The sequence below is a fragment of the Callorhinus ursinus genome, unplaced genomic scaffold (assembly GCF_003265705.2).
Source record: "Callorhinus ursinus isolate GAN/ISIS: 27379988/994484 unplaced genomic scaffold, GSC_fseal_2.0 scaffold18, whole genome shotgun sequence".
Lineage (NCBI taxonomy): Eukaryota > Metazoa > Chordata > Mammalia > Carnivora > Otariidae > Callorhinus > Callorhinus ursinus.
Window position 1 is genome coordinate 2928356 of NW_027397080.1, and position 22389 is coordinate 2950744.

Here is a 22389-nt window from a genome sequence, read left to right on the forward strand (position 1 = left end):
GCTCAGGGCAGAGACCAGTGGTGAGGCCAGTTTCCCTTATAAAGGACTTTGGGCTGGCAAATACTGTAATGGACAGCTCAAAGGAACCTAAGAAAAAAGTTCAGAGATGGAGCCAAGAGGTGCATTACACACACACGAATGTTGAAAAACCCTAATGACCATCAGCAGAGCAGTAGGATAAATTCTGGGCTGCGGGTATGGCACAATGAACAGCGAATGCAACGACTTTGAGGGATATTGAACACGGGGAAATGGTAACAAAATATTAAATGAAAAAGCAGACCATAAAACTGCATGTACAGTATGATCAGAATTCTCTAAGAAAAAAAACCTTTTGTTTATTTTTTAATCTGTAAGGGAAAGTTAACGGTTAGTGGTGTAATGACTGGTGATTTAAATGTTCTTGATTTCGTCGTGTAGCTTAATGAACAGATACTATTTTTATAATAGATACATTATTTTATAATGAGGGTAAATACTAAGTATTTGTTAAAGTTCACGTTCCTCACTTTTAACTGGGTTCTCAGGACGGGCCAGCTCTCTCTTGCCTTATCTCCGGGCTCTCAGCCCAGGGGACCCCAGCCTCCCCTCCCCCCCCCGCCCCGCTCGTCTACCCTCCGGCGGTTGGAGCGGGGGGCTCTCCTGCCCACACCAGGGCCAAGCTCCTCTCGCTCGGTTCTGTCACCTCTCCCACGTTTCCCCTTCTCCAGTCTCGAAAAATGTCACTTTTCTGAACCATCCGCGGTCTTTACCCCACACTACTTTTCTAACCAAAAAAGGCTGGCACAGAGGGCTCTTGGCTCGGCTCACGGAGCCAGCGCGCCCCCAGTCGGGTCGGGCTCCCCAGACGCTCTCCCCCAGCGGGCCAAGTCCGGGCCCCGCAGCGCCCTCCCCCGGGATCGGCGATTCTCCGCCCGGCCCAGCCCCGCAGCGCCCTCCCCCGGAATTGGAGATCCCCCGCCCGACCCGGCCCCGCAGCGCCCTCCCCCCGATCGGCGATCCCCCTCCCAACCCAGCCTCGCAGCGCCCTCCCACGGGATCTGCGATCCCCCTCCCGACCCGGCCCCGCAGCGCCCTCCCCCAGGATCCGCGATTCCCCGCCCCGCCCAGCCCCGCAGCGCCCTCCCCCACGATCCGCGCTCCCCCTCTCTACCGGGCTCCGCAGCGCCCTCCCCCCGGATCTGCGCTCCCCTTACTGACCCGGCCCCGCAACGCCCTCCCCCCGGATCCGCGCTCCCCCGCCGGGCGGGGTCAGGTCCGTTCCGCGGCGCCCCGCCTGCTTCCGCCTTCCGGCCGGTCCCAAACTCTGCCCTGCGCGCGTGTCCCCGGCCGGCCATGGCTCCACTCCGTTTCTCGGCCAACGTGTCGTGGCTGTTCCCCGAGTTCCCCGGGCTCCCCGCGCGGCTCCGGGCGGCCGGCAGCTCGGGCTTCGAGGCCGCGGAGGTGGCCTGGCCGTACGCGGAGCAGCCCGAGGCACTGGCGCGCGCGGCGCGGGAAGCGGGGCTGCGGCTGGTGCTGATCAACACGCCCCCTGGTGCGCCGCGGGGCCGAGGCGGGGGGCACCGGGAGGCACCGGGAGGCCCGAGGACGCGAGCCGGGGCTGAGGCCCGTTCTCTCCGCAGGAGACCGAGAGAAAGGGGAAATGGGGCTGGGGGCCGTTCCCGGGAGGCAAGCGGCCTTCCGAGAGGGGCTGGAGCAGGCAGTGCTGTACGCCAAGGCTCTGGGCTGTCCCAGGTATCCTACCCTCTCCTCCACCTCCTCCCCATCCTGCCCTGTCCCCTCCAAGACCCTGCCCCACGTCTGGGGTCTGGGAGAACGGAACGCCAGGTTGGAGAGGTTCGGGAGTCAGCGCACGGGCCCTTCTCCACTCTGCCAGCCCCCGGTCCTTTGTAAATTGCCTTTTGTGTTTTATTTGTCCTGTGTCATTCTCAGTTGGCTACTCTTTCAGGCTGGGATCCCGTGCCAGGAGCTGCCTGGCTAGGGAGATAGTAAAGTAAACCTACGGAGTGATCCATTGGAGGAAGGGTCAGTTTATGGCACCTGTTTGGGATCAGAGGAAGCTTCTTACAGGTAGTGATGTTGAGCTGGGTCTAAAAGGAATGAACAGGCATTTGCTTGATGTAAGGAGCACTGGAGGCGAGGATGCAGCGGCCAGAGACAAGAGAAGGCTTGGGGTGCTCAGCAGAGTTCCTGAGGCTGGAGATGTGGCCCTTTGGAGCTGGGTGTGGCCAAGAAGGATCAGGAGATGGCAGCAGGAGGTGGAAGAGGCACAGTGGGGCTGATCAAATAAATGTCAGGCCCTGCTGAGGGTAAGCGGGCTGAGATGGAACCGGCAACAGGGGTCATTGCTGGTGAGTGGTGGGGGCCGAAAGCAGATGGGAAGACTTTAAGCAACAGATGCAAGGCTTGGAGGCAGGCAGCTCGGAATACTTAAGGGAAAGGGTCAAAATACTTGTTAGGGAGAGAGGCTGTCGTGCATGCTTGTAGCCCCAGGAGAGGGCCCGCTGGAAAGGAGAGGTAGAGAAGACAGGGAGGGCTAAATGAGAGGTCTCTGCGGCGGGAGGATGCGGTGACCCTCAGAAGGTATCTCAGGCTGACATAGGAGGGCAGGTGACAGCCCAGCCAGAGGGGGGTGGGGGGCTGGGAGGGCAGCTGGAGGCGGCACACGCTGGGAGCCAGAGGAACGAGGGCCCTGCAGTCCGGATGGCCTCCCCAGCCTCCTCCAGTGCCACGTTCCCCCAGGGTTCACCTGATGGCTGGCCGGGTACCCCAGGGGGCTGACCGAGCAGCAGTCAGGAGCGAAATGGAGACGGTTTTTCTGGAGAACCTGAGGCACGCAGCTGGGGTTTTGGCCCAGGTGAGCCCCAAGGACATACAGACGCGCATACTTACGTGAACGCCTACGTGTGTGGAGGGGGGCGCACAGCGGGGCGAGCAAATGAGGCACGAGGCTGGGCCCTAGCCCAGCTCAAAGGGAACGGTGAGGGCCTTCACCAGTGACTGGCCGGGCGGGGAACGGAACTGGAGCAGAGCTCTGTTCACGGGCCCATGGTGGTGCTAGGAGAGCCTCGTGGGACTGCTGGAGCCCATCAATACCCGCATCACTGACCCCCGGTACTTCCTGGACACCCCCCAGCAGGGTAGGACCGCAGCCCTGTACCCCCCCCCCGCCTCCTCTGATCCTTGTGGTCTCCTTGGGTTTCCCGGCCCCCCCCCCCCCGGTTTCTCTCCCAGCGGCAGCCATCTTACAGAAGGTTGGAAGACCCAACCTCCAGTTACAGATGGTAGGTGGAAGAAAGGGAGTGCTTCTCAGAAGGCCCATGTTCCCCACATCTGGGGAGGATGGGGTGGGGGACCAGGGGGCCTGCAGGATCTCTGACTAGTGTTCTCTACTCAGGACCTATTCCACTGGCAGATCATGGATGGGAACCTGACAGGAAACATACGGGAGTTCCTGCCCCTCGTTGGTGAGAGGAGTCTGTCTTTGCTCCTCGTCTGCTGTGCTCCCACCCCTTCAACCCCCACGCCCCCTCGCATTTGTTCCTCAGGCCTCAGCTGGAGCCTGGGCCCCACACCTGCCCCCATCTGTGTCTAGGGCACGTGCAGGTGGCACAGGTCCCGGGCCGGGGGGAGCCTGACAGCCCCGGGGAGCTGAACTTCCCCTATCTGTTCCAGCTGCTGGAGGATGAAGGCTACAGGGGCTTTGTGGGCTGCGAGTACCGGCCTCAAGGTGAGGGGGGTGGTGCTGGGGCCCCAGGCCAGGCCCTGGCGAAGGGAGCTCTGGAGGGACAGGTATTGGACATGGCTGCTTTTCTCCTCACCAGCTAAGACGCGGCCACCTCCCTCTCTCCTCAGGAGACACAGTAGAGGGCTTGAATTGGCTTCGTTCGTACTGGGATAGGCAGGGCCGCCCACAGGCTGGCCAGTGAGGTCCTGCCCTGCCCCCGCCTGCCTCTGTGGGACAGGGCGCCGAGCAGCCTGCATTGCCTGAATTAAAGACCACCTGCTCAACATTTTCCCGTGTGTGTGTGTGTGTGTGTGTGTGTGTGTGTGTGTGATTGGGCAGGTGGGGGACAGTGTCTAACCGCTCACTCTCCCAGGGCGAGAAGGGACGTACGGCTCACACTCAAGTGCTCCACTCTCCTGTGCACACGGGGGTTTTTGAGTCCACCTCTTCATTTATACACCACAAACCGCAGGTCAGAGAGCTGAGGGACTGGCCTGTGGTCACAGAGGCTTCAGAGGCAGGGCTAACATTGGAACCAAGGTGTCATATCTCAATGGCAACGTCCAGCAATGATGTTCAAGTGGGAAATTAATACCAGAGGGCTCAACGTGGGGGTGGAGTGGCTGACGGCAATCCGAGACTTGGAGGCAGCGTTCAGGCAGAGGAGCTCCCTGGGTGAGCGCTTGCCACCTGGTGTGAATTCCTGGGACTACACCAGGTGAGTAGGAAGGTGTAGTCCCGTTCTGGAAGGGCCCAGGGGCCTGAAAGGAGATGCGCACCTCAGGGAGTTGATCTGCCCCTCTGGAGCGCTGGGCTGGTCAGCAGTGGCAAGTGCTCAGGAGGGCAGCTCTCACTGTGAGGCTGGGGCTGCAGACCCCTGAGATCTAGTCACAAAGCTTTTGGTGTCCTTCAGTGTCCAGGCCCAGAAGGGCTGGTCAGTCCTGCTTCAAGTGGGCAATCTTCCAGGCCCCCATGGTTCGAGGAACGGTGACATTCACTGGTCTGGGCCTCAGAGGAGGCGGGTCCAGAGGGTGAAGCAAGCTGTGTTGATGACGGACTCGAGGTGGTGGTAGGTGGAGACCAGCTGGGCGGGGGGGCTCTCGCTGTCCTGCGGCTGTACCGGGAAGGGCTCTCGGAAAACCACCGTCAAAGACTGTGGGGAACATGGCAGGGGTGCAGTGGTGAGAGGTGGGGGGGGAGGGGAGGCATGGGGAACAGGGCTCCCCAACCTCAGCAAGCTCCAGTTGGGGAGCCTCCCACTAGGCTGACACAAAGCCCCTCACCCCTGTTCTCACCGTCTTTCCCAAGTGGGAATCCAGAAACACCAGCACAAAACAGTCCGTAAACTTCTGATTCAGCACAACCTGCAGTGAAAGACAAAGTGACATGGGGAGTGAGGTCTGTGTCACCTGAGGCGGCATTCACCTTCCTTGAGGGCATTCTGGAAGTAGGACCGGTGTGAGGAAGGCCTGTTTCCATCACCACACCCGAGCCCACCTGCGTTCCGGTTGCCCAGGACCTTGTCTCTGAACTGAACCGCAGCCCTCATCCTCGCTGGCTCCCCGGCAGCCCGACCAGCCTCATCAAAATGAGGGGGAGGCGCCTGACTGGAAGGTTTCAGCGCTTGTCTAGCTAGAGGTCCTGCACAGAGCTGGCACACGGAAGCCCGTCAGTGACGGAGAGTTCTCTGCCCTTGGCGCAAGCCCTCCTTGCCCCGTGTCCTGAGTCCTGTATCTCTTTGACCTCCCCTGGGACTGTCCCCCTATGTCTGACTGTCCCTTTGCTCAGCTCTGTGATCTCTTCCAGATGATTCCTTCTACTCCTAGGCTTCAGTGACCACCTGTTCACACAGATGCTGCCAAGGTCTCTCTCTCTCTCCTGGGCTCCGGTCCCTCAACCTTCTAGAGTGTGGTCCTGGGAGGGCCTCATGGACCTCCGACCCAACTCCTCACCCTTCCCCCAAAGCCACTCCTGTTTCAGTGCTCCCACCACCCACAGGAGCACCCCCGTCTGCTCAACCCCCCTGCACAACTGCAGCCTTACCACCTCAGCATGCCGGGACGCCCCTTCACACCCTGAAGCTGGCCTTCCCCACAAGCAGTGCTGCGGGACCCCTCCCTACGGGCCAGTGCCTACTTTTTTGGAAGTCTTCTGAATGCCTCCTCCCCACAACCACCACTCTCACCAGGCCCACCTCTTCAGTCTCTCAGCCCCCATGCTCTCCGGCCACCACCTGAGCCTTTTTCCCTCTACCTGGCCCAGGTAGTGCTTAGCCTCTCACGTGCATGTGGGGATTGGGCTAGAAGGCACGTGCTGAGTCAGCGGGTTGGAGCTGGGGCCCGAGACTCTGCATTTTGGCACACTGGCACACTCCCAGGTGCTGCTGCTGCTGCTGCTGCTGGGGTGAAAACCACACTTTGGCTTAACGAGGCTTTAAAGCCACAGAGGTCCTTCTTGGGATTCCAGCCCCTAAGACCAACCACTGATGAGGTTCCAGAGCTTGGCCCTCTGGATCTCTAGCCAAAGGTCTGTGTTTTTTTTGTGAGCTTATTTTTACTTATTTTTTTTAAAGATTTTATTTGACAGAGAGACCCAGTGAGAGGGGGAACACAAGCAGGGGGGAGTGGGAGAGGGAGAAGCAGGCTTCCCGCCATGCAGGGAGCCAGCCCCATGCGGGGCTCGATCCCAGGACCCTGGGATCATGACCTGAGCTGAAGGCAGACGCTTAACGACTGCGCCACCCAGGCGCCCCTTTTTGTGAGCTTTTAAGGTCAGAGCTCTAGGTTGTTCTCACAATTCCTATGTCGAGGCTTGGTGCTCAGTGCTTGAAGGGTTTCACATGGACCCCATTCCATCTAGGCCTCCCGCCAAAGCAGACCTCATTTAGTTGGGCTGGAGCTCCTTCAGGGACCTGTTATCTCTCTGATGAGGCCTTTGGCTACATCTCCCCTTTCAGAGGAGGCTCAAAGAGACTTACCAGGTATTGAGTTCCCAAGTCTGGGCTCTGGAAATGGCGACAGCTCTGAGGAAAGCGGCTTAGGAGAACCTTGATCAAGCTCTGGTACCAGGAGACTGTCATAGACAGGAAGCAGTCCTAGGGGAAGGTCCATGGGGCTGGATCTGCTGTCTCAGAGCCACCTGAGATCTCTGCACCGTCTCCCCTGGCTGCTGCTAGAATCCCTAGTATCCAAATCAGCCCCTTCTAGAACCCACAGCCGCTTACCAGCTGGGGGTCAATGTCCCCAATGGATTTGGCATGGACTGCTTCCAGGAGTTCCTCCAGCTCCGCCAGGGCCAGGCGCCCCCCCAGCCGTAGCCGGTCAGGCCCCGGAGGCTCCAGCAAGAAGAGGCGCTTCCAGAGGGTGTCCCGACGGCAGTGTCCTCCAGCCAGCCGGACCAGCTGAGCCAGCCGTGCCCGTGCCACCCCCACCTCTGCAGCCAGTGGGGGGAACAGGGGAGCTGGTCCAGGGGCCAGACCAAATCCCGAGGCCTCCCCCGGACTACCAGCTGAGCTCCCAGGAGCTTCTGGCTCAGGGGGTAGTTTGGGTGGCTTCCGGAACCGGCGCAAGTCCGCGGTGAGTCTGGGAAAGAGCTCTCGTTGGCTGGTGAGCACCACGAAGAACTGCAGCCTGGGGTGGGGAAGGGGTAGGAATGTGGTGATCAGAGCAAGAGACACAGAGAGCAAGGGTACAGGGGAGGCTGAGCAACGAGCACACTCAAGGCGGGGGGGGGATCCGCTGACCGCAGAACATGCCGCTCGGCTTCTCCTTGCTCTTCGAAGGGTGCAGCACAGTGACACACCAGCAGAGACACATCGAAATCGTCCTGGTGACGAAGCCCCTCAGAGTCCAGATAGGAGCCGGAGCTGTACAGTGGGGGTGGGGAAGATGCCAGTCCTGAGGTTCTAATGAAGCCAGGGGCTCGAGAAAACACCAGTCTCCCTACTGCCCGGATGGCCCTGACCTCAGCTCCGCCAGAGCACATGCTGGTGCCCCCCTCCGCCCCCGGCCACTTCACCTGTGCCACGCCGATACCAGGGCATATTCGTTATGTTCTGGGCCTCCTGGCCGAGCCATCCGCAATGGCTTCATGTGGTAGGAGCCGGCATGGTCAGCTACGTAGTTATACAGCTGGTGGGCAGCGATAAGTGGTGTGGAGAGCTCCAGTGTCCCTGAGGGGCAAGTCACAGGAGATGCTGAGCCTGCGACAGACATACTGAATAGGTGGGAGGGGGACAGATGTTCCTAAGGCTCTGACTGACAGGTGGACTGGCTCTGTTTTTCTGGGGAACTCCTAAGGTCCTGTAGAACATCGAGATGGGCCCAAAGTGGCTCAGAACAGACAGACCGAGGTCAAGATCTAAACTCTGATAGGAAACAGGGTGAAGAACTTAAGACACAAACCAGAGACACGGGAACATGGGCCAAGTGACATTAAGGAGATTAACCATACGGGACAGGAGGTGAGGAGGTCTGGTCCCAGGAAGTGGTCCCATCGGCCCTGGTTTGATGCCCTGTGGTCTATCTCTGGTTCACCGGCCTGCCCTTGAGCACCGACCTTGGTAAATGTGATTGCGGCCGAAGTGGGGCCCGTCGGGGTGGTGGGCCAGGAAGTGCCGCAGGAAGGTGGTCAGGTGGTAGCCGTGCCGCAGCACCAGGTGGGCGCCCAGAACGTGCTGGTGCACGAGGCGCAGGTGGAAGTCGTAGCTGAACGAGTGCACGTGCATCAGGTCCCGCACCTTGTCGGATTCCTCCGTGAACAGCATGGACAGCTGGGGGGCGGGGGGCGGGGGCCGGGTCAGGGCCCGGCAGGCCACCCGGCACGTTCCCATTTCTCTCCCTCTTCCACGGGAAGAGGAAGTTCAAGATTGCCCCTTGTTGCTCTGGGCCCAGGGGAACCCCCTTCTGCCGGAATGACTTCTGTGGGAAGCCGTCCTCAGTGTATCCCATTTTTCATACAGAAGTGTCATTCTGTTTACATGAAACTATGATTGTTTTGATAGAGGGGCCTTTTTACTCTACCCCAGATTCTGCTAATGTCTGGCACAGATCCACTGATGCAAAACATACCGGTTAGTGCCTGCCAGGTACTGTTCGAGGCGCTGGGGATACACTGGGAGAAGAGCAAACCCTGCCCTCAAGGAGTCTACGTTCTAGCGGTAGGCGGACAGGACGGCCAATGTCAGGCCACAGAAACAAGAATGTAGGACATCGGAAGATGGTGTTATGGAAAATCTAGTGAAGTGCCACAGTTTTATGCTGGCGGCCAGGGGAGGCCAGGCATGGAACGTGTATTAGGAAGTCTTTCCTGGCTCCTCCCATTTCTCCAGCTTGACCTTCCCATCAAACTACCTGCTCTTCCCAGTACATCACATGTTCTCTTCACACTTTTGTACCTGCTCGTTCTCTCTGCCTGGAATGCTGCTCTCCCTGCTCCCCAAATCTGGCTAGCTCCTACTCGTTCGTAAAGCGTCCTCTGGGACATCCTGCCAGGGCTAGGCCAGGGTGGGCCTCCTCTAATTGATCTGTGAATGAATGAATGAACCATGGATGGAGGAAGAAAGGCAGATAGAAACACGGAGCTGGTGCTTTCCTGGTGGAAGTCATGGTCACCGAGAGTGTGTTAGCAGCTGGATCCGTGGCACTGGGCTGGCAGGATCTACAGGCCCAAGCCCTTGGAAGCACTGGAAGCAGGAGTTATTAGGAAAGGAAAGAACTGGCTGTTGAAGAAGTGACAGCCTCGGGGTCAGAGCAGCTGTCTGGCCCTGACTGAGTCACAATGTCTCGGTTTCAGCTCCCTCATCCACACGGAGATAAAGCAGAGGTCTTTGCAAAGCTAGAGAGTGTGTGGTAAACTGAAGGGCCCATGGATTATGATGATCATGAGCACTAGAGTGGAAAGGCCTCAGGATGCTCGTGGAGGAGGGGAAGGGGAAGAGAGGAAAGCCGGGGGGACATAATTCAGGCTCAGGGACATTGCTGACTTCATGTCAGGGATGGCGCATGACGGTGCATGTTAGCCGAGGGCTCTCGGCCACAGACCTAGACTTCAGCCCCAGTCCTGCCGCTGACTGGCATGTTGCAGGGGACGTATACTTAAGTAGGTCCCCTACGGGTACAGCATGAGGAAAATTCTCTTCTACGCTGAGTATGCATACTCTGCACTTAGTAACAACGGCAACAGTTCAGCAATTTAGAAATCTATGTAGGGTCAGCGATTACACAAGCAGGGGCAGGGAGAGCCAAGCTTGATGGAGATCAGGGGCAGGAAGCCACAAGGACTTCAAGAAGCTCGAGAGTGTCACGGGGCTGGGTCTTTCCCACCAGCACGACAGCAAAGTGTGAAAGCGTACCTGTCCGTCAGAGCTCCCTCCGGAGCACTCTGGCCCAGGTAGGTTTCTGCACACAAAGTCACCACGCTTTTCTGGGTCACCTTATCCCGTGATGGTTGGACTAGGTGTCCACACTCAAGTCAAAGGCAACCATCCCCGGGCTGGGATGTGAGCTATCCAGATAAGAGGAGTCAGGCAGACTAGGCCCGGTCAGATCCTGATCTCAGGAACAAAATGAGAGGCACAAAGAAGGCACAGGCCCTCACATGACGTGCCTGGTGACCGAAGTCCAGAGGGCTTCAGGTCCCTGACCTCACTCGATCCTGACTCATTCTGTGCACTCCTGGGAGCTGGGCCCTCATGGATACAGAGGCCCTGCCCCAAAGGAGACAGAGAGGGACATAAATAACAACCAAGTGCCAGGGGTACGCTGTGTGGCTGGGAACTCTGGTCCTCATTCTAAGGTTTAGTGGCGATCCTGACAAAGCCTGGCTGTCTCCAGCTCTAGATCAGGCCAGGACTGCCCATGGCATCGATGTACCCATGTGTCAGATTACCTACTATGTTCTAGGGTCCTCACTGGCCATCTATGGTTAATGGATCGACCATGGTGCTGGGCTCCCGTCAGTCCCACGATGAACACAGGACCAGAGCAGGCCACTGTGCTGGACTGCCTTCTGCCTCCAGTGCTACGGTGGAATACAGCTCTGGCCCACTGACAGAGTGAGGCTGATGGGTAGATGACCCAGTCATGGCGCCGGAACGGCCACTGGCCTGGCCAGCCCAAGCAATAGATCACCACCGGCCCAGACTACCTGCGTATTCCTCTTACTGGGCACAGTGCACTGGGGATGCACTATGTCCGAGACCCCCTATTTCCCCTCTGTCCCCACCACATACCTGAGAGTTGACAGCTTGCCCCATGGGGATCCGGGAACATTCTAGGGCAAACTGTTTGACACAGAAGTAACAGCCCTGGAGAGAGGATGAAGATGAGGTCAGGAGGGCAAGAGACAGGTGGATCTGGCTCTCCCCACTCACTGTTCTTCCCTGCTCACCTGAAAAGCCAGCTCCATGAGGATGATGCCCCCGGGCAGTGCCCGCTGCAGGTGGTAGGTGGTGACCGGAGAGCCAGTGCTCTGAAGAAAGGAGAGAGACTAGGGTTCATGGGCAAGCACTGGGGATTCACGAGTCTTGAACCAGCAGGGGGGTCCTTTGGGTCAGTGATCCCTGGGTCTGGGGCATCACTGACTGCACTGTCAGGGAAGGTACGCGATGATGTGATACCTTGGGGCTCCCATCGGTCTTGGTTTTAGGGCAGGAGAAGGAGCCGCGACCCTCCGTTCCAAGGATGGCCATGGCCCGCAGCCGGCTGGTGCTGCAGGAGAGAGGAGGCGAGAGGATGAGGCAGGCCAGCAGGGGAAGCAGTCCGGCCAGGAGACCCACAGTCACTTTCATGGTCAAGTGTTCTGTAGGACTGGAAACAGGGCGGGAGAGGGAAAGGACCTGCTTGGGGTACCACACTGGGTAAGTGGTCGGGACCGGAGTCCAGGTCTAGACCGCGGGGCAGCAGGGCTCCACGGCAGCTGCTGGTCTAAGGGGAAGCTGGAGGAGCGCTCTGGGGCGGGGAGGAGAGCAGGCCCCTTTCCACCAGTGAGCGGAGAGGGGTCAGGTTAGGGCATGAGAGGCTGCTGAGACTACGGGGAGACACTGTGAGGGGGGGGAGATAGCCCCGCAGTGGGGGGAGTGCAGGCGGGGGGGGGGGGGCTGATGCACGTTTAAGATTTCAGGAGGAAAATTCAAGGACATGCTTGATGCCCTGCTTAGGTACTTTCTTCTGAGAGAAAAAAGGAGTTCTCTTTTGACTGAGGAATGGCAGTTTCAGGGTCCCAGAGACCTACTCTACTCAGCGGTAAGGGGAGAAGATAAGCAGGGAAGGTACTGTGAACAAGGAAAAGAGCAAGGGCCAGGAGGACGCACTCATCACCTCAGGAGCTATAAACCGCCAGGACTCTTGCTGGCGGTCTGGGGGTGGGGGGGGCTGTGTCAAAGCCTCTGGTGAAAAGGAATGTCTCATTTAATCCTCAATGAAACTGCAACAAGACTTAAGCAGTGATTTGTGATGGTTAAAGACTGGTGAGAGAGGAAGGGCTGACTATAAATTTGGCTCCAGAAATGTATTTTTCATCCCAGTGTCTTTTTTTTAAAAATTATTTTATTTGTTTAAAGTAGGCTCTATCCCCAGCGTGGAGCCCAACGTGGGGCTTGGATTCATGACCCTGAGATCAAGACCAACTGAGTTGAGACCAAGAGTCGGATACCCAACTGACTGAGCCACCCAGGTGCCCCCAGGGTCTTTTGTTTTAAAAGAGGAACCCAGACTTTTGGGAAGAGCTTCAAACTGAATGGAAAGTATGGAAACTAAAGTCTCGCAGAGACGCTCCTTTAGGGGGACCGGTCAGGGCAGCAAGCAGAGCTCCTCCTCAGGCCCTGGTGCCCAGAAATGAGAGGGGCGGGGTCCCAGAGGAACAGGCCTGTCCTCTCTTCCTAATGCCTGGAAGAGGGAGGGAGGCCTGAGAGCTGGAGAGCTGGTTTCAGAAACGCTGAACAGTTGGGATTGGCTTTCTGGGCCATGTGGTGTCCTGAGTAAGGAAGTACAACTCGTACACAAAAGTAACTGTGTGCAACACGAAGAGGTATGTTCCCACAGCCCCTGGGAAGGGTCTGGGAGCACAGAACCTGGAGGCTCAGATATTGAGAGGAACATAAAGCAGGGGCCACAGAAACGGGAATTTGAGATTTGACACAGGACAGGAAGGGTGGTCATGGATGTGTCCCTGTGCTCAGGGGAGCTGAAAGGTGGCGACAGAGGAGCTGCCTACTTCCCAAGACTCAGACCTGTCACGACTGCCTCAGAACGGGCCGGGGGACAGTGACGCAGGTGGGCCTGGGCAGCGGTCCCTGGTGAGGGAGGCTAACTCGGTGAGGGCAGGGCTTCCAGGGCCAGGAACTATGTGAAATACCCGGAGAGGCCCCTGCGGTGATGGGGCCAGGAATCGTTAAGCCCCAGATCCAGAAGCCTAGGAGCTTCCCGTGCGCGGATGTACACCAGCCAGTCAGCATGCAAGACATACGTGGGCGTGAGCTTGTGAGGATGTGCATAGCTGTGCGCACACCTGTGTGGCCGTGGGGTTCACAGGACGTGCCCAAGGCCCGCGTGGAGGCGGCTCAGACCCTCGTGGATGCGTTCGGCCCGGTGGGGTGGGCATGCACAAGGCCCACGTGGTTCAGATGGGGCCCGGGGGAAGAGAGGCAGGGTGTGTGGGGCCTCGCCTGCAGCGGAGGAGGGGAGGAGGAGCAGGGGAGGAGGAGGGGAGGAGGAAGGGACTCACCTGCGGGCGGGTGAGGGGGGCCGCAGTGGCACGAGCACAAAGCCCATGCTCTGCAGATACTGCACGTACTGCTGCAAGAAAGCCAAGCTCAACTCCTTCAGCCAAGGCTCCTCCCGGGCTCCTGGCGGAGGCGCGTCTGAGGATTCGCAGCCTGCGGGGGCCTCCCGGCTCCCAGCCCCTGACTCGGGGCGATGGCGCCGCTGTGGGAGTGGGGATTAAGGCAGGCTCTAGCCGTTGTCAACCACACCATGGGGGTGGAGGAATGGAGGGCACGGTGGGTAAAGGGAGGTCCCATGGGAGAAACCCAGGAGTCTGGAGCCTCACCGGGCCCTCGGGGGGCCCAGAGGTCTCGGGGGGCCCATGCAGCCAGGCAGCTGGGTCGAAGAGCAGGGCCGTTGCACAGTAATGCACCAGGCGGGATGACTGCTTCAGGGTCTCCAGCTCTGCAGCCTGGGGAGATGAGGCGGTGAGCGCTAGAACGGTGGCCAGGGAAGGGTCACAGGATGCTCATGGAGGACACGGGCTCAGGCCACTCACACTGATGGGCATGCTGGCTGGGGCAGAACGCTGCTGCCAGGTCACAAACAGGTTCTCCATCTTCATCTGGCGCTCCAGTTCTGGGGGGTGCAGGCATTAATAACGACCCCCAAGAGCTGTCAACCCTCTCCCTCCCACACTGCACAGACTGCCCCTGCCTGGCCCAGGGCCCTCACCTCTGCGCTCTGCCATCTTGATCTCCAGGAACTGTTGTCCATGGTAGGTGACAGGATCAGGGGGTCTGGGCACAGGGCCGAGTGAAGAGCTGGGGCGGGCAGCTGTGATATCCCTCAGGGCCTCATCGAAGGGGAATGTGTCCAGGGGAAGGGGGCCCCCGCCCCGAGAGGATGCACTCAGCCGGCCTTGTTCGCGGCTCAGGGGGGGGCTTGCACTCCGGATGAGGGTCTCTGCTTCCATGGTTGGCAGGAGGAATGGGTTTGGCTCCTGAGAGAGATGGAATGTCACAATGGGTTCATGGCCTTTGCCTTCAGACCCTCTCTCCCACCCCACGGCCTCTCTCTCAGATGCTCCCTCCCCACTACCTCTGCCCTCAGTCTGTCCCCTCTCCCCTGCTTCCGGACTGGCACTTCCTTGAACTAATCCCTTAGGAACCAGAACTAGAGGAGGGAGCCCGAGCAACGGGCACCTTTTCATCCCGCACCGGGAAGTCCAACTGGCCGTAATGATGGAAGAGCCCAAGCTTCTGGCTGAGGAGGCAGAAGATGAGGTGGGCACGCGAGTTCTGCCACTGCACGAGGCGAACCAGCGCTCGGCCCAACGCCGCTCCCAAGTCTGGAGCCCAGTTGTAGGTCAGCAGCTGCAGCTGGAAGTCCGGGGTCAGGGTCAGTGACATCACTGAACCCCTTCTCCCACCCAGCCCCTGGCCCCCCATCTACCTTCTTGTCCACGACCTCCAGCAGCAAGAACCTCTGCCGGGGAGCACTTCGCCCGGAGCTCCCGTCGCCTCCCGGCTCAAAGCGCTGCACGGCTTTGGCAGCTATGGGGGGAGCGCTCAATTGGGCTCTGGAGGCAGATCCCCTTGAGCCCACCCTGGCCCCGCAGAACTCTGAACTCAACCCCTCTAGGCCATGCCCTCACCCTGCTGGGTTGGTCTCCTCCACTGCAAGAAGTTCCTTCCCAGAAGCAGCAGATGCCGCTCCACTGCCGGGCGTGGCGTTGGGCCCAGTTGTCCAAGGGAGCAAGGACTGAAGATCTCTGGCACTGAACCCCTGGAGGGAAGATGGGAAGCACAGAAAGCAGACCATCCATGCACAGCCCCATTCAGTGGGGCTCCCACTGCCTAGCCCCCACCTGTCCGAGCTCAGCCCCCAGAATACCCCAAACTCACAAATGCTGCTCAAAGACACGGACACTGGTGTCTCCAGCCATGGAGGTGACCAGAGTGGTGAACTCAGAGAGGACAGATGGAAGGAGGAATCGGGACACCATGTGGGTGGAGCTCCTGGACACTGAGGCACAACCTGGAACCGGGGCAGAGAAGTCACGGTGAGGCTGCAGGATGGGGACCAGGCCATGGGGTTGAGTACAGGGACGAGGGGGCTGGGGTCTCACCAATCTGAACCATAAACTCCATCCAGCGCTGAGTCACATGAGCAAACACAGGCTGCAGGGTCCCCACCTCACCCTCTTCTAGCTGTATGGTCCTGCGTCTGAAGATACAGCGAGAGTAAGAGCCTCACCTCCACATGTGACACACATCTAACACCCACCTGTGACTTCACACCCCCCCATGACGCAATACCACAAGACACACACACACACACACACACACACACACACACAGGCTGCAGGGTCCCCACCTCACCCTCTTCTAGCTGTATGGTCCTGCGTCTGAAGATACAGCGAGAGTAAGAGCCTCACCTCCACATGTGACACACATCCAACACCCACCTGTGACTTCACACCCCCCCATGACGCAATACGCAATACCACAAGACACACACACACACACACACACACACACACACCTTTGTCTCTGGGCTCCAGAATCTGGGCCTGGTGCCCGCTCAGTTCCACCTGGAGTCCGAACACTTTCAGTTTTGTGCCGCCTCCGGCCCCGGGTGTCTTCTGGCCGATCCAGGACAATGTCATCAGTTGTTTTGGGGGAACCCAAGTCCCCACATTCTGTTTTACTCTGGGGGCAAGGCACTGAATGAGGAAGTGCTGCTGGGAAGGGGGGTGGCGTGGAGGATGGGGGCGTCGTGGACCAGTAATGAGAGCTGGGGGTGGGGGAGCTTGGCGGCCCAGGCGCAGGCCCTGGCCTTGGGCAGCACTCAGTCTTCCCGAGCCCCGGCACCCTCACTGGTAAAAGCCCTACTTCTCTTGCGGGCAGCTATGACGGCCCCATGAGAAAAAGGGCAGTGAAGGCGCTTGCTAAGCTGAGGCTCTCTGTCAGAGAGAACCTGCCCCGCTGCACACCCCGAAGGGACAGAACCGTTTATGTAACAGGCCACCTGGGGAAAGGTCTACGGGGGGTGGAGGGGAGCCAAGAGACAGGCAAGAAGGCAGACGCTGACTCCACCAGCTCTTCCCATCCTCTGATTACCAGCATATCCCAGAAGCTACGGCGGCCAGCTTTGCTGGGGGGAGTCACAGGCTCCCCAGGGCCAGGGCCAGGGGGAAAGGTGCTAGCTCGGCCTGCAGGGCTCTTGGTTTCCAACGGCCCGCTCCGGAGACTTCCTGTGCACATGGGACATTACAGACTCCTGTCACTGACTGTCAGTGCCCATTTCAGACGGCCTAGCCCCAACACAGGTGCCCCTATGCCAGCTGCTAGCCAGTGGCGGTGTATGCAACTGAAAGCTACGTGTTTGTGTGAAGGGAGCTCCTGAGGAGGTGTCCCTCTTGGAGTGGGGGGACGACTGCACGTGTGCACTTCTGCTGGCACGTCACCTTGCGGACGCAGAGAAAATAAAGGACAACTGTGAACGCGTACTTCGGAGGGTGCCTCTGAGATGCTTTCCTGGACCCCCACCTTTGCCACCTCACCAGAGACATGGTCTTGCCTGGGCCTGGCACGTTCTCTGGAAGCCACGTACCTGGAGATGCGTCCTCAGTACACAGCGAGGCTGGCAGCAGCCGCAGCTCCATGATGGCATCGGCCAGGGCCTGGCGGGCTGCTCCCCGGAGCTTCTCCTCCAGCTGCACGATACTGATGTTCCCCTTCTCCCACACGTCCAGTCGAAGCCATGGGGCCCCACTGTGAGCTGGAGGAAAGAACGGGGGTGACGTGAGGGTGCCTCTGGTTCCCAGAGCATTAACTCAACACCTCCTCTGCTGACCCACCTGAAGAACTGTCCGGCACGACTGGACAGCGAGTGACCTGGGTCAGCTGCTCAAATTCCTCCTCCTGCAGTGGGTCGAGGGGCCCCGGAGAGGAGGGAGGCCATGATGCCAGTGAGATGGGGCTCCCCCCTTCATCCACGAAGGCTAGAGTGATGCAGGCGACTCCTGCAGAAACCCACAGGAAGGCTCAGGTCCGACACCTCCAGATCGCCCTGAGCTGCAAGGCTGGGCAAGGCCCCGTCAGCCACAAGGCAGGAAAAGGCTCTCGAGCGCTCAGCAGTGGCACAGGCCTGCGCCCTGCAGCGTACCTTTGCCGCCAGTGCCCTGTCCACCAGGCTTGTTATACAAGTAGATGTCCAAGTCAGGGAGGCCGCCCTGTGGTGGTAGCGGGTGCTGGGGAGACAAGCACCACAGAGAACTAAGCCCAAGCGGACGGAGGGAGAGCATCAGGGGATGGTGTCCACAGCGGGGAACGGTGGACAGGCACCGCTGGGCACACAGGAAGACACAGGTAGACAATAAAGGTATAAGGGGTGGGGGAGGCAGGGGTGTATACGGGTCCATGGGCAAAGGTCACCTGCGGCAGCCGCAGGGAATGGTTCCACCGTCAGAGGGAGTGTGGAGAGGGGCTGAACCTCACCTGGAAATGGTTGCGACTGTTGCTGTCTGTGTACTTGGGAGAGTGCAGGAAGATGAGCAGGTTCTGCCGCAGGTACCAGGCCAGGGCAGGAAGCCAGGGCCTGCAGGAGGCAGGGAGGGCCAGATGCAGCACTTCTGAGGGGAGACTGCCGGGGGGCTGGATGAACTGCAGAGAGTGGGAAGGGGCGTCAGAGCAGCATGGAGAAGGTAGAGCGCAGATAGTCCCCGCGCCCGAGCCTTGGAGGGCCGCTGGAGGCTGGGAGGGAGCTGACCTCCACATCAGCGGGTGTCAGCTTGCAGTTCCGAACAAGCATGACTGTGATGACATCCAGGGTGGCCTCGTCCAGGCGCCGACGCAGGACCCGTACCAGCTCGTCGGTGATCTCAGGACCTTGACACAGCCATGGCAGGAAGGTGGAGACCCTGGCAGAGGATCCAGCAACCCCCAGACTGGCCCTTGCCCCCCAGACTTGAACATTCCCCCACACACTGGAGGCAGCCAGCACTAGGTTCTAGTTCTGCTAAATTCTAGTTCACTGTGTGACTGTGGACAGGTGAGTGTCACCTGTCAAAGCCTCAGTACCCTCACCCATAAGATGGGAGTAATAATACCGTCGCATGTAACAGTCTCAGCCCAAGACCTGGTACACATTAAGCCAACCATAAATATGAGCTGCGACATCCAGCTGCCTCCCGGGTCCCTCAACCTCACACCATCTCCCAAACATGATTTTCATCCCAAACCTGCCCTTGGTCTCCAGCCGGTGGAGCCACCATCCACCCCCCAGTCACCCAGGCTAGACACCCGGAGTCAGCTTTAACGGCCCCTCTTCCCCAAGCTGCATTTCAATCAGCTGCAGGGCCTACCCTCTATAAACACCTGTCTGTCCCGCCCAGCTCCTGCTTGAGGGAAACCCAGAGCACAGCATGAGCTAGAGTAGGAAGGCGTTAAGAGAAGTCTCGGGAGGACTCTGGAACCCCCTCTGGTCACTCCCCTGCCCCCTCCGCGCAGCGCTCACCTGCCTGGCCTACGCCATGCACCAGCAGCTGGATATGCCTGTCCACTTGGCCCACAGGACGAGCAGCATCGGCACTGCGGCCAGAAGCCATGTCCAGGGGAGAACGAGGACCCTACAGGGAAACTCGGGTCAGGGCCCGGCTCCAGGGGGCAAAGTATGAGGGGAGCACAGGGGCCTCGGGGGTGGGGGTGATACGTGCCGAAGCTTCCTCGGAGTAGATGGGCTCCTGGCTTCGGGACAGAGCTAGGGAGGGGGGCAGCGCATCACCTTCCCATGGCCGCTCGCTGCAGGAAGTCTCCAAGAGCCTGGGAGAGAGGGGCACAGTCTTTGGACATACCTCCTCGGCCACCATCCTTGGTCCCGGCTCTACCCCCTCTCCTCAGGGCCCACGTACCGCAGGTAGTACACAGCCTTCGTTGCTCGTTCCTGATAGACAAACATATTCTTCCGGTTCACCACAGAGAAGGCATTGAGCACGGAGCGCAGGGCCTGGATGGCTGTGGGAGTGACAGGGGCTCAGGACACCCCCTTCTCCGGATCCCCTCCCCTTCCGCCTGCCTCTCAATGCCCGTCACACACCCCGAGACACCCCCATGCTGGGCCCCATTTTCAGGCGCGAATGGACTCGAATCACGGTTCCCCACACAACGTCACAGGAGAAATGGCCAGGGACAAACTGCATTGTGGCGGCTAGGTACCCTCGGGGCGCACAGCTCTCATCAGCAGCGTAATCTGGGCGGAAGGGAGACAGCAGATCAGAAGCGAGACACGGCCCTCTGCCCTCGCTACTTCTCACTGAGGAACTGGCCTACTTGTCCTCACTCGCCAGGATTCCTTGGCCCTGTCTGTTACCCTGCAGGGGAAAGCCGGTCATTTCGGGTAACAAGGCAGGACCATGCTCTTAGGAAGCCAGGTCACAGCACAAAGGCTCTCAGGGAGATGTGCAGGAGGTAAGAAGAGGTGTCACATAAGGCAGAGCATGAGAAAATCCTGGAGACAATGTCAGGACGCTCTGGCTGTGTCATGATATAATATATAACACACACCCCACCTTTTGAACTCACAAAGAGCGGCGACGAGAACCCTGTTAGAACCAAGAGAACAGGAGTGCCGATACACACCCCCAGAGTCAGGGAAAACACAGTGCTCTGGAGGACAGCTGCCCCAAAGAACCCACAGGGCAGTAGGACAGAATGCAAGAGCCCAAGGGCACAGGCCAGTGCCTTGTCTGACCCTTTCCAGCTTCCCAGGTTGATGAGGAGCCTCCCAATACGGCAGAGGTGGCCATCTGGTTTCCCAGAGAAGCTGCTGCCAGGTGTGAGCAGCGTATAGAACACCCAGGAGGCTGTTTGGAACAGAATGCTGCTTGCCGAGGGCTCCAGCAAAGCCGCATGGAAAGACTGTAATGAGGAAGGGCTGTCTCCGGGCTCCGACCAGTCTTCCGTCGCACGCTGCTAGAAGGCATCTGCAGCAAAGGTGCGTGGCTGTCCTAGCTCATGCTCAATGTGCAGAAGACGCCATCAAACCCTGGGAAGTCCACTAATTAGGGGAACGGTGCTTTGATACGGAGCACATCTCAGGATGTGCTGAGAGACGTGATGTCCGGGACTGTTAGGAACATTCACCTACCGACTTGCTGAGAATATTAAAAACAAGAAGTGCTCTGATTTTATTTTTAAACCAGACGGGACAACGGCAAAAGAACGACATCATTTGGCTTTCCCCTCCAAGCTGTGCTGAGGGGTCATCAGGGGTAAGAAGAGAGAGCGGAAGTGTGAAGACTTCCATTAGCATCTCGGGTAGAGTATCAGTTAGAGTAAAGGACTTGCTAACCTAGCCCAGCGATCGCAGGAAGCCCAAAGGGGCCCTGTGCCTGCCTGTCAGGAGGGACAGCCGATCGGAAGGCAAACCCGCCCACCGGGCCTTAGGCTCCTCCCCTCTGATCTTCTTCTACCTGTGACTTGGCCGACTCGCCCACCCCTCCACACCATTCCTCGGCCCTATAACCCAAAGGGGAAAGACGGTCGTTTTGGAAAGGAAGGTGGGGCCAGGCAGAGGCACGGCCTTAGGAAGACAGGTCACAGCCCCTTCCATGGTCCCTTTTCTCCTGTGTTCTTCAACCCTTCCTTGTCTCCTGCCTCCTTCCCTGTGGAACATACGTGTGCTCGAGTCCACTTTTTTGTCAAATTCCTTCCTTGTGTGCCTGCCACGCTATCTGAGTGAGTCGCTCTTCTCTGCCCCGCCTGTGTGAGATCCTCTCACTTCTGTCTCCTCTGGTTCCTAGCCCCCCCTCTCTGCCAAAACTATGTTCACTAACGACACACGGGAGCTCTCAATGGCCAAACTCAGTGACGCTTTTCTGTCCTACCCTCCCTGCTCTCCTGGCACTGGTGAACAAGTCACGGCCACTCTGCCCTCGTCTTCCCACCCAAGCACGGACACAGGAAGGGCGGCAGGGAGGCTCCTGGGTGGGGTCTCACCATCGCTGGGCAGCGGTGCCCGCTGACGGGAGTGGAAGGGGGTCTCGCTGCGCCACAGATCCTCTTCGCTCTCGGCCACCAGAAGAGAGTTACACACGTGACTGTCATGGAGGTCCTGCAGAAGCAGCCGCTGGGAGGAGGAGCCGGGTATCAGGGAACTGAAACATTCCTCATACAATTGGTGGTGGTGGTCAGGGGTGATCAAAGGCCAGAGAGAATCCCCCTTATCACGGGGGGTCAGCGGTCAAGAGAGCATCAGTAATCACTGGGGGGGTCAGAGATGTGTCCCACAGTCACCGGGCTCAGGGCTCGGAACCCCAGGTTAGAAACATTCGTCCCTCCTCTTTGCCAGAATCTGGTCCCCACCCTCCAGGTCTCAGCTTAAAAAATCAATTCTTTCCCTGACACTTCAGAAGGTTAGACCCTGTCATATGCTCCCACCGCAGTCTCTACTTTTCCTCTGTACGATTCTTCACAATCGTAATGGTAATGATTCGTGTAATTTAGTTGTTTAAGGTCTATCTCCCTCACTCGACACGAGCTCCAGGGAGTCAGGGTTTCCCTGACTTGTTCACTATTATATCCCTAAAGCTAGCGCAAGGCCACAAGATGGAACAGCTCAAAGTCAGGGTGTGGGAGAGTAACCCACGCTACCAGGAGTGCGTGACGGAGCGTTCCCCCGTTTGTAGAACCCAGGGAGTAAGAGTACCCCAGTAACCAGCTGTCAAAGAAGATATCCAAGATGGATCAAGAGCCTCTGAAAGTCAAGCTCCTAGAAACTCCTTCCTCATCCGAGCAGTGTCCCAGGCCTAGAAAGCCCTGCTCGCTGTCCCTTACCTGGTTGACCTCCCTGCAGATCTCCCCAACTCGCCTCACCAGGAGCTGCTGCAGGTGGCGACACTCGGTGCCTGGCCCCCCATCTTCCCGAATCAGGCTCCTGGAGGGGAGGGATGGACCA

At 58.8% G+C, this 22389-nt stretch overlaps 2 protein-coding genes across 3 annotated transcripts in view; one reads left to right on the forward strand and one right to left on the reverse strand.

Annotated features, from left to right (window-relative positions):
* Window positions 1-1277: 1277 nt before the first annotated feature.
* HYI (hydroxypyruvate isomerase (putative)) lies at window positions 1278-4013 on the forward strand. 2 transcript variants are annotated; one of them, XM_025857074.2, is made up of 8 exons: window positions 1278-1534; window positions 1623-1734; window positions 2743-2857; window positions 3062-3140; window positions 3235-3284; window positions 3398-3467; window positions 3596-3730; window positions 3825-4013. In XM_025857074.2, the coding sequence occupies exons 1-8, from the start codon at window positions 1336-1338 to the stop codon at window positions 3899-3901; spliced, it is 837 nt and encodes a 278-aa protein (XP_025712859.1). In that variant the 5' UTR covers window positions 1278-1335; the 3' UTR covers window positions 3902-4013. The 2 variants fall into 2 exon arrangements, with proteins under 2 accessions (XP_025712859.1, XP_025712860.1); XM_025857075.1 differs by having other exon boundaries at window positions 1279-1534; window positions 3856-4013.
* Window positions 4014-4158: 145 nt separating this feature from the next.
* The window catches only part of SZT2 (SZT2 subunit of KICSTOR complex), a 50317-nt gene continuing 32086 nt past the window's right edge, over window positions 4159-22389 (reverse strand). Inside the window, exons 41-72 of the mRNA XM_025856197.2 lie at window positions 22269-22368; window positions 21432-21561; window positions 19531-19683; window positions 19346-19448; window positions 19151-19256; window positions 18952-19063; window positions 18205-18323; window positions 17934-18098; window positions 17602-17686; window positions 17294-17458; window positions 17047-17214; window positions 16554-16687; window positions 15976-16142; window positions 15560-15657; window positions 15336-15468; window positions 15086-15216; window positions 14884-14984; window positions 14634-14810; window positions 14164-14431; window positions 13988-14067; window positions 13775-13900; window positions 13451-13650; window positions 11346-11436; window positions 11117-11197; window positions 10959-11033; window positions 8285-8498; window positions 7745-7898; window positions 7470-7592; window positions 6951-7356; window positions 6705-6821; window positions 5023-5091; window positions 4159-4880 (exon numbers count right to left, since the gene is read on the reverse strand). Of these exons, the coding sequence (XP_025711982.1) occupies window positions 4737-4880; window positions 5023-5091; window positions 6705-6821; window positions 6951-7356; window positions 7470-7592; window positions 7745-7898; window positions 8285-8498; window positions 10959-11033; window positions 11117-11197; window positions 11346-11436; window positions 13451-13650; window positions 13775-13900; window positions 13988-14067; window positions 14164-14431; window positions 14634-14810; window positions 14884-14984; window positions 15086-15216; window positions 15336-15468; window positions 15560-15657; window positions 15976-16142; window positions 16554-16687; window positions 17047-17214; window positions 17294-17458; window positions 17602-17686; window positions 17934-18098; window positions 18205-18323; window positions 18952-19063; window positions 19151-19256; window positions 19346-19448; window positions 19531-19683; window positions 21432-21561; window positions 22269-22368 (4495 nt within the window). The 3' untranslated portion in view covers window positions 4159-4736. The remainder of the gene's footprint in view (window positions 4881-5022; window positions 5092-6704; window positions 6822-6950; window positions 7357-7469; window positions 7593-7744; window positions 7899-8284; window positions 8499-10958; window positions 11034-11116; window positions 11198-11345; window positions 11437-13450; window positions 13651-13774; window positions 13901-13987; window positions 14068-14163; window positions 14432-14633; window positions 14811-14883; window positions 14985-15085; window positions 15217-15335; window positions 15469-15559; window positions 15658-15975; window positions 16143-16553; window positions 16688-17046; window positions 17215-17293; window positions 17459-17601; window positions 17687-17933; window positions 18099-18204; window positions 18324-18951; window positions 19064-19150; window positions 19257-19345; window positions 19449-19530; window positions 19684-21431; window positions 21562-22268; window positions 22369-22389) is intronic.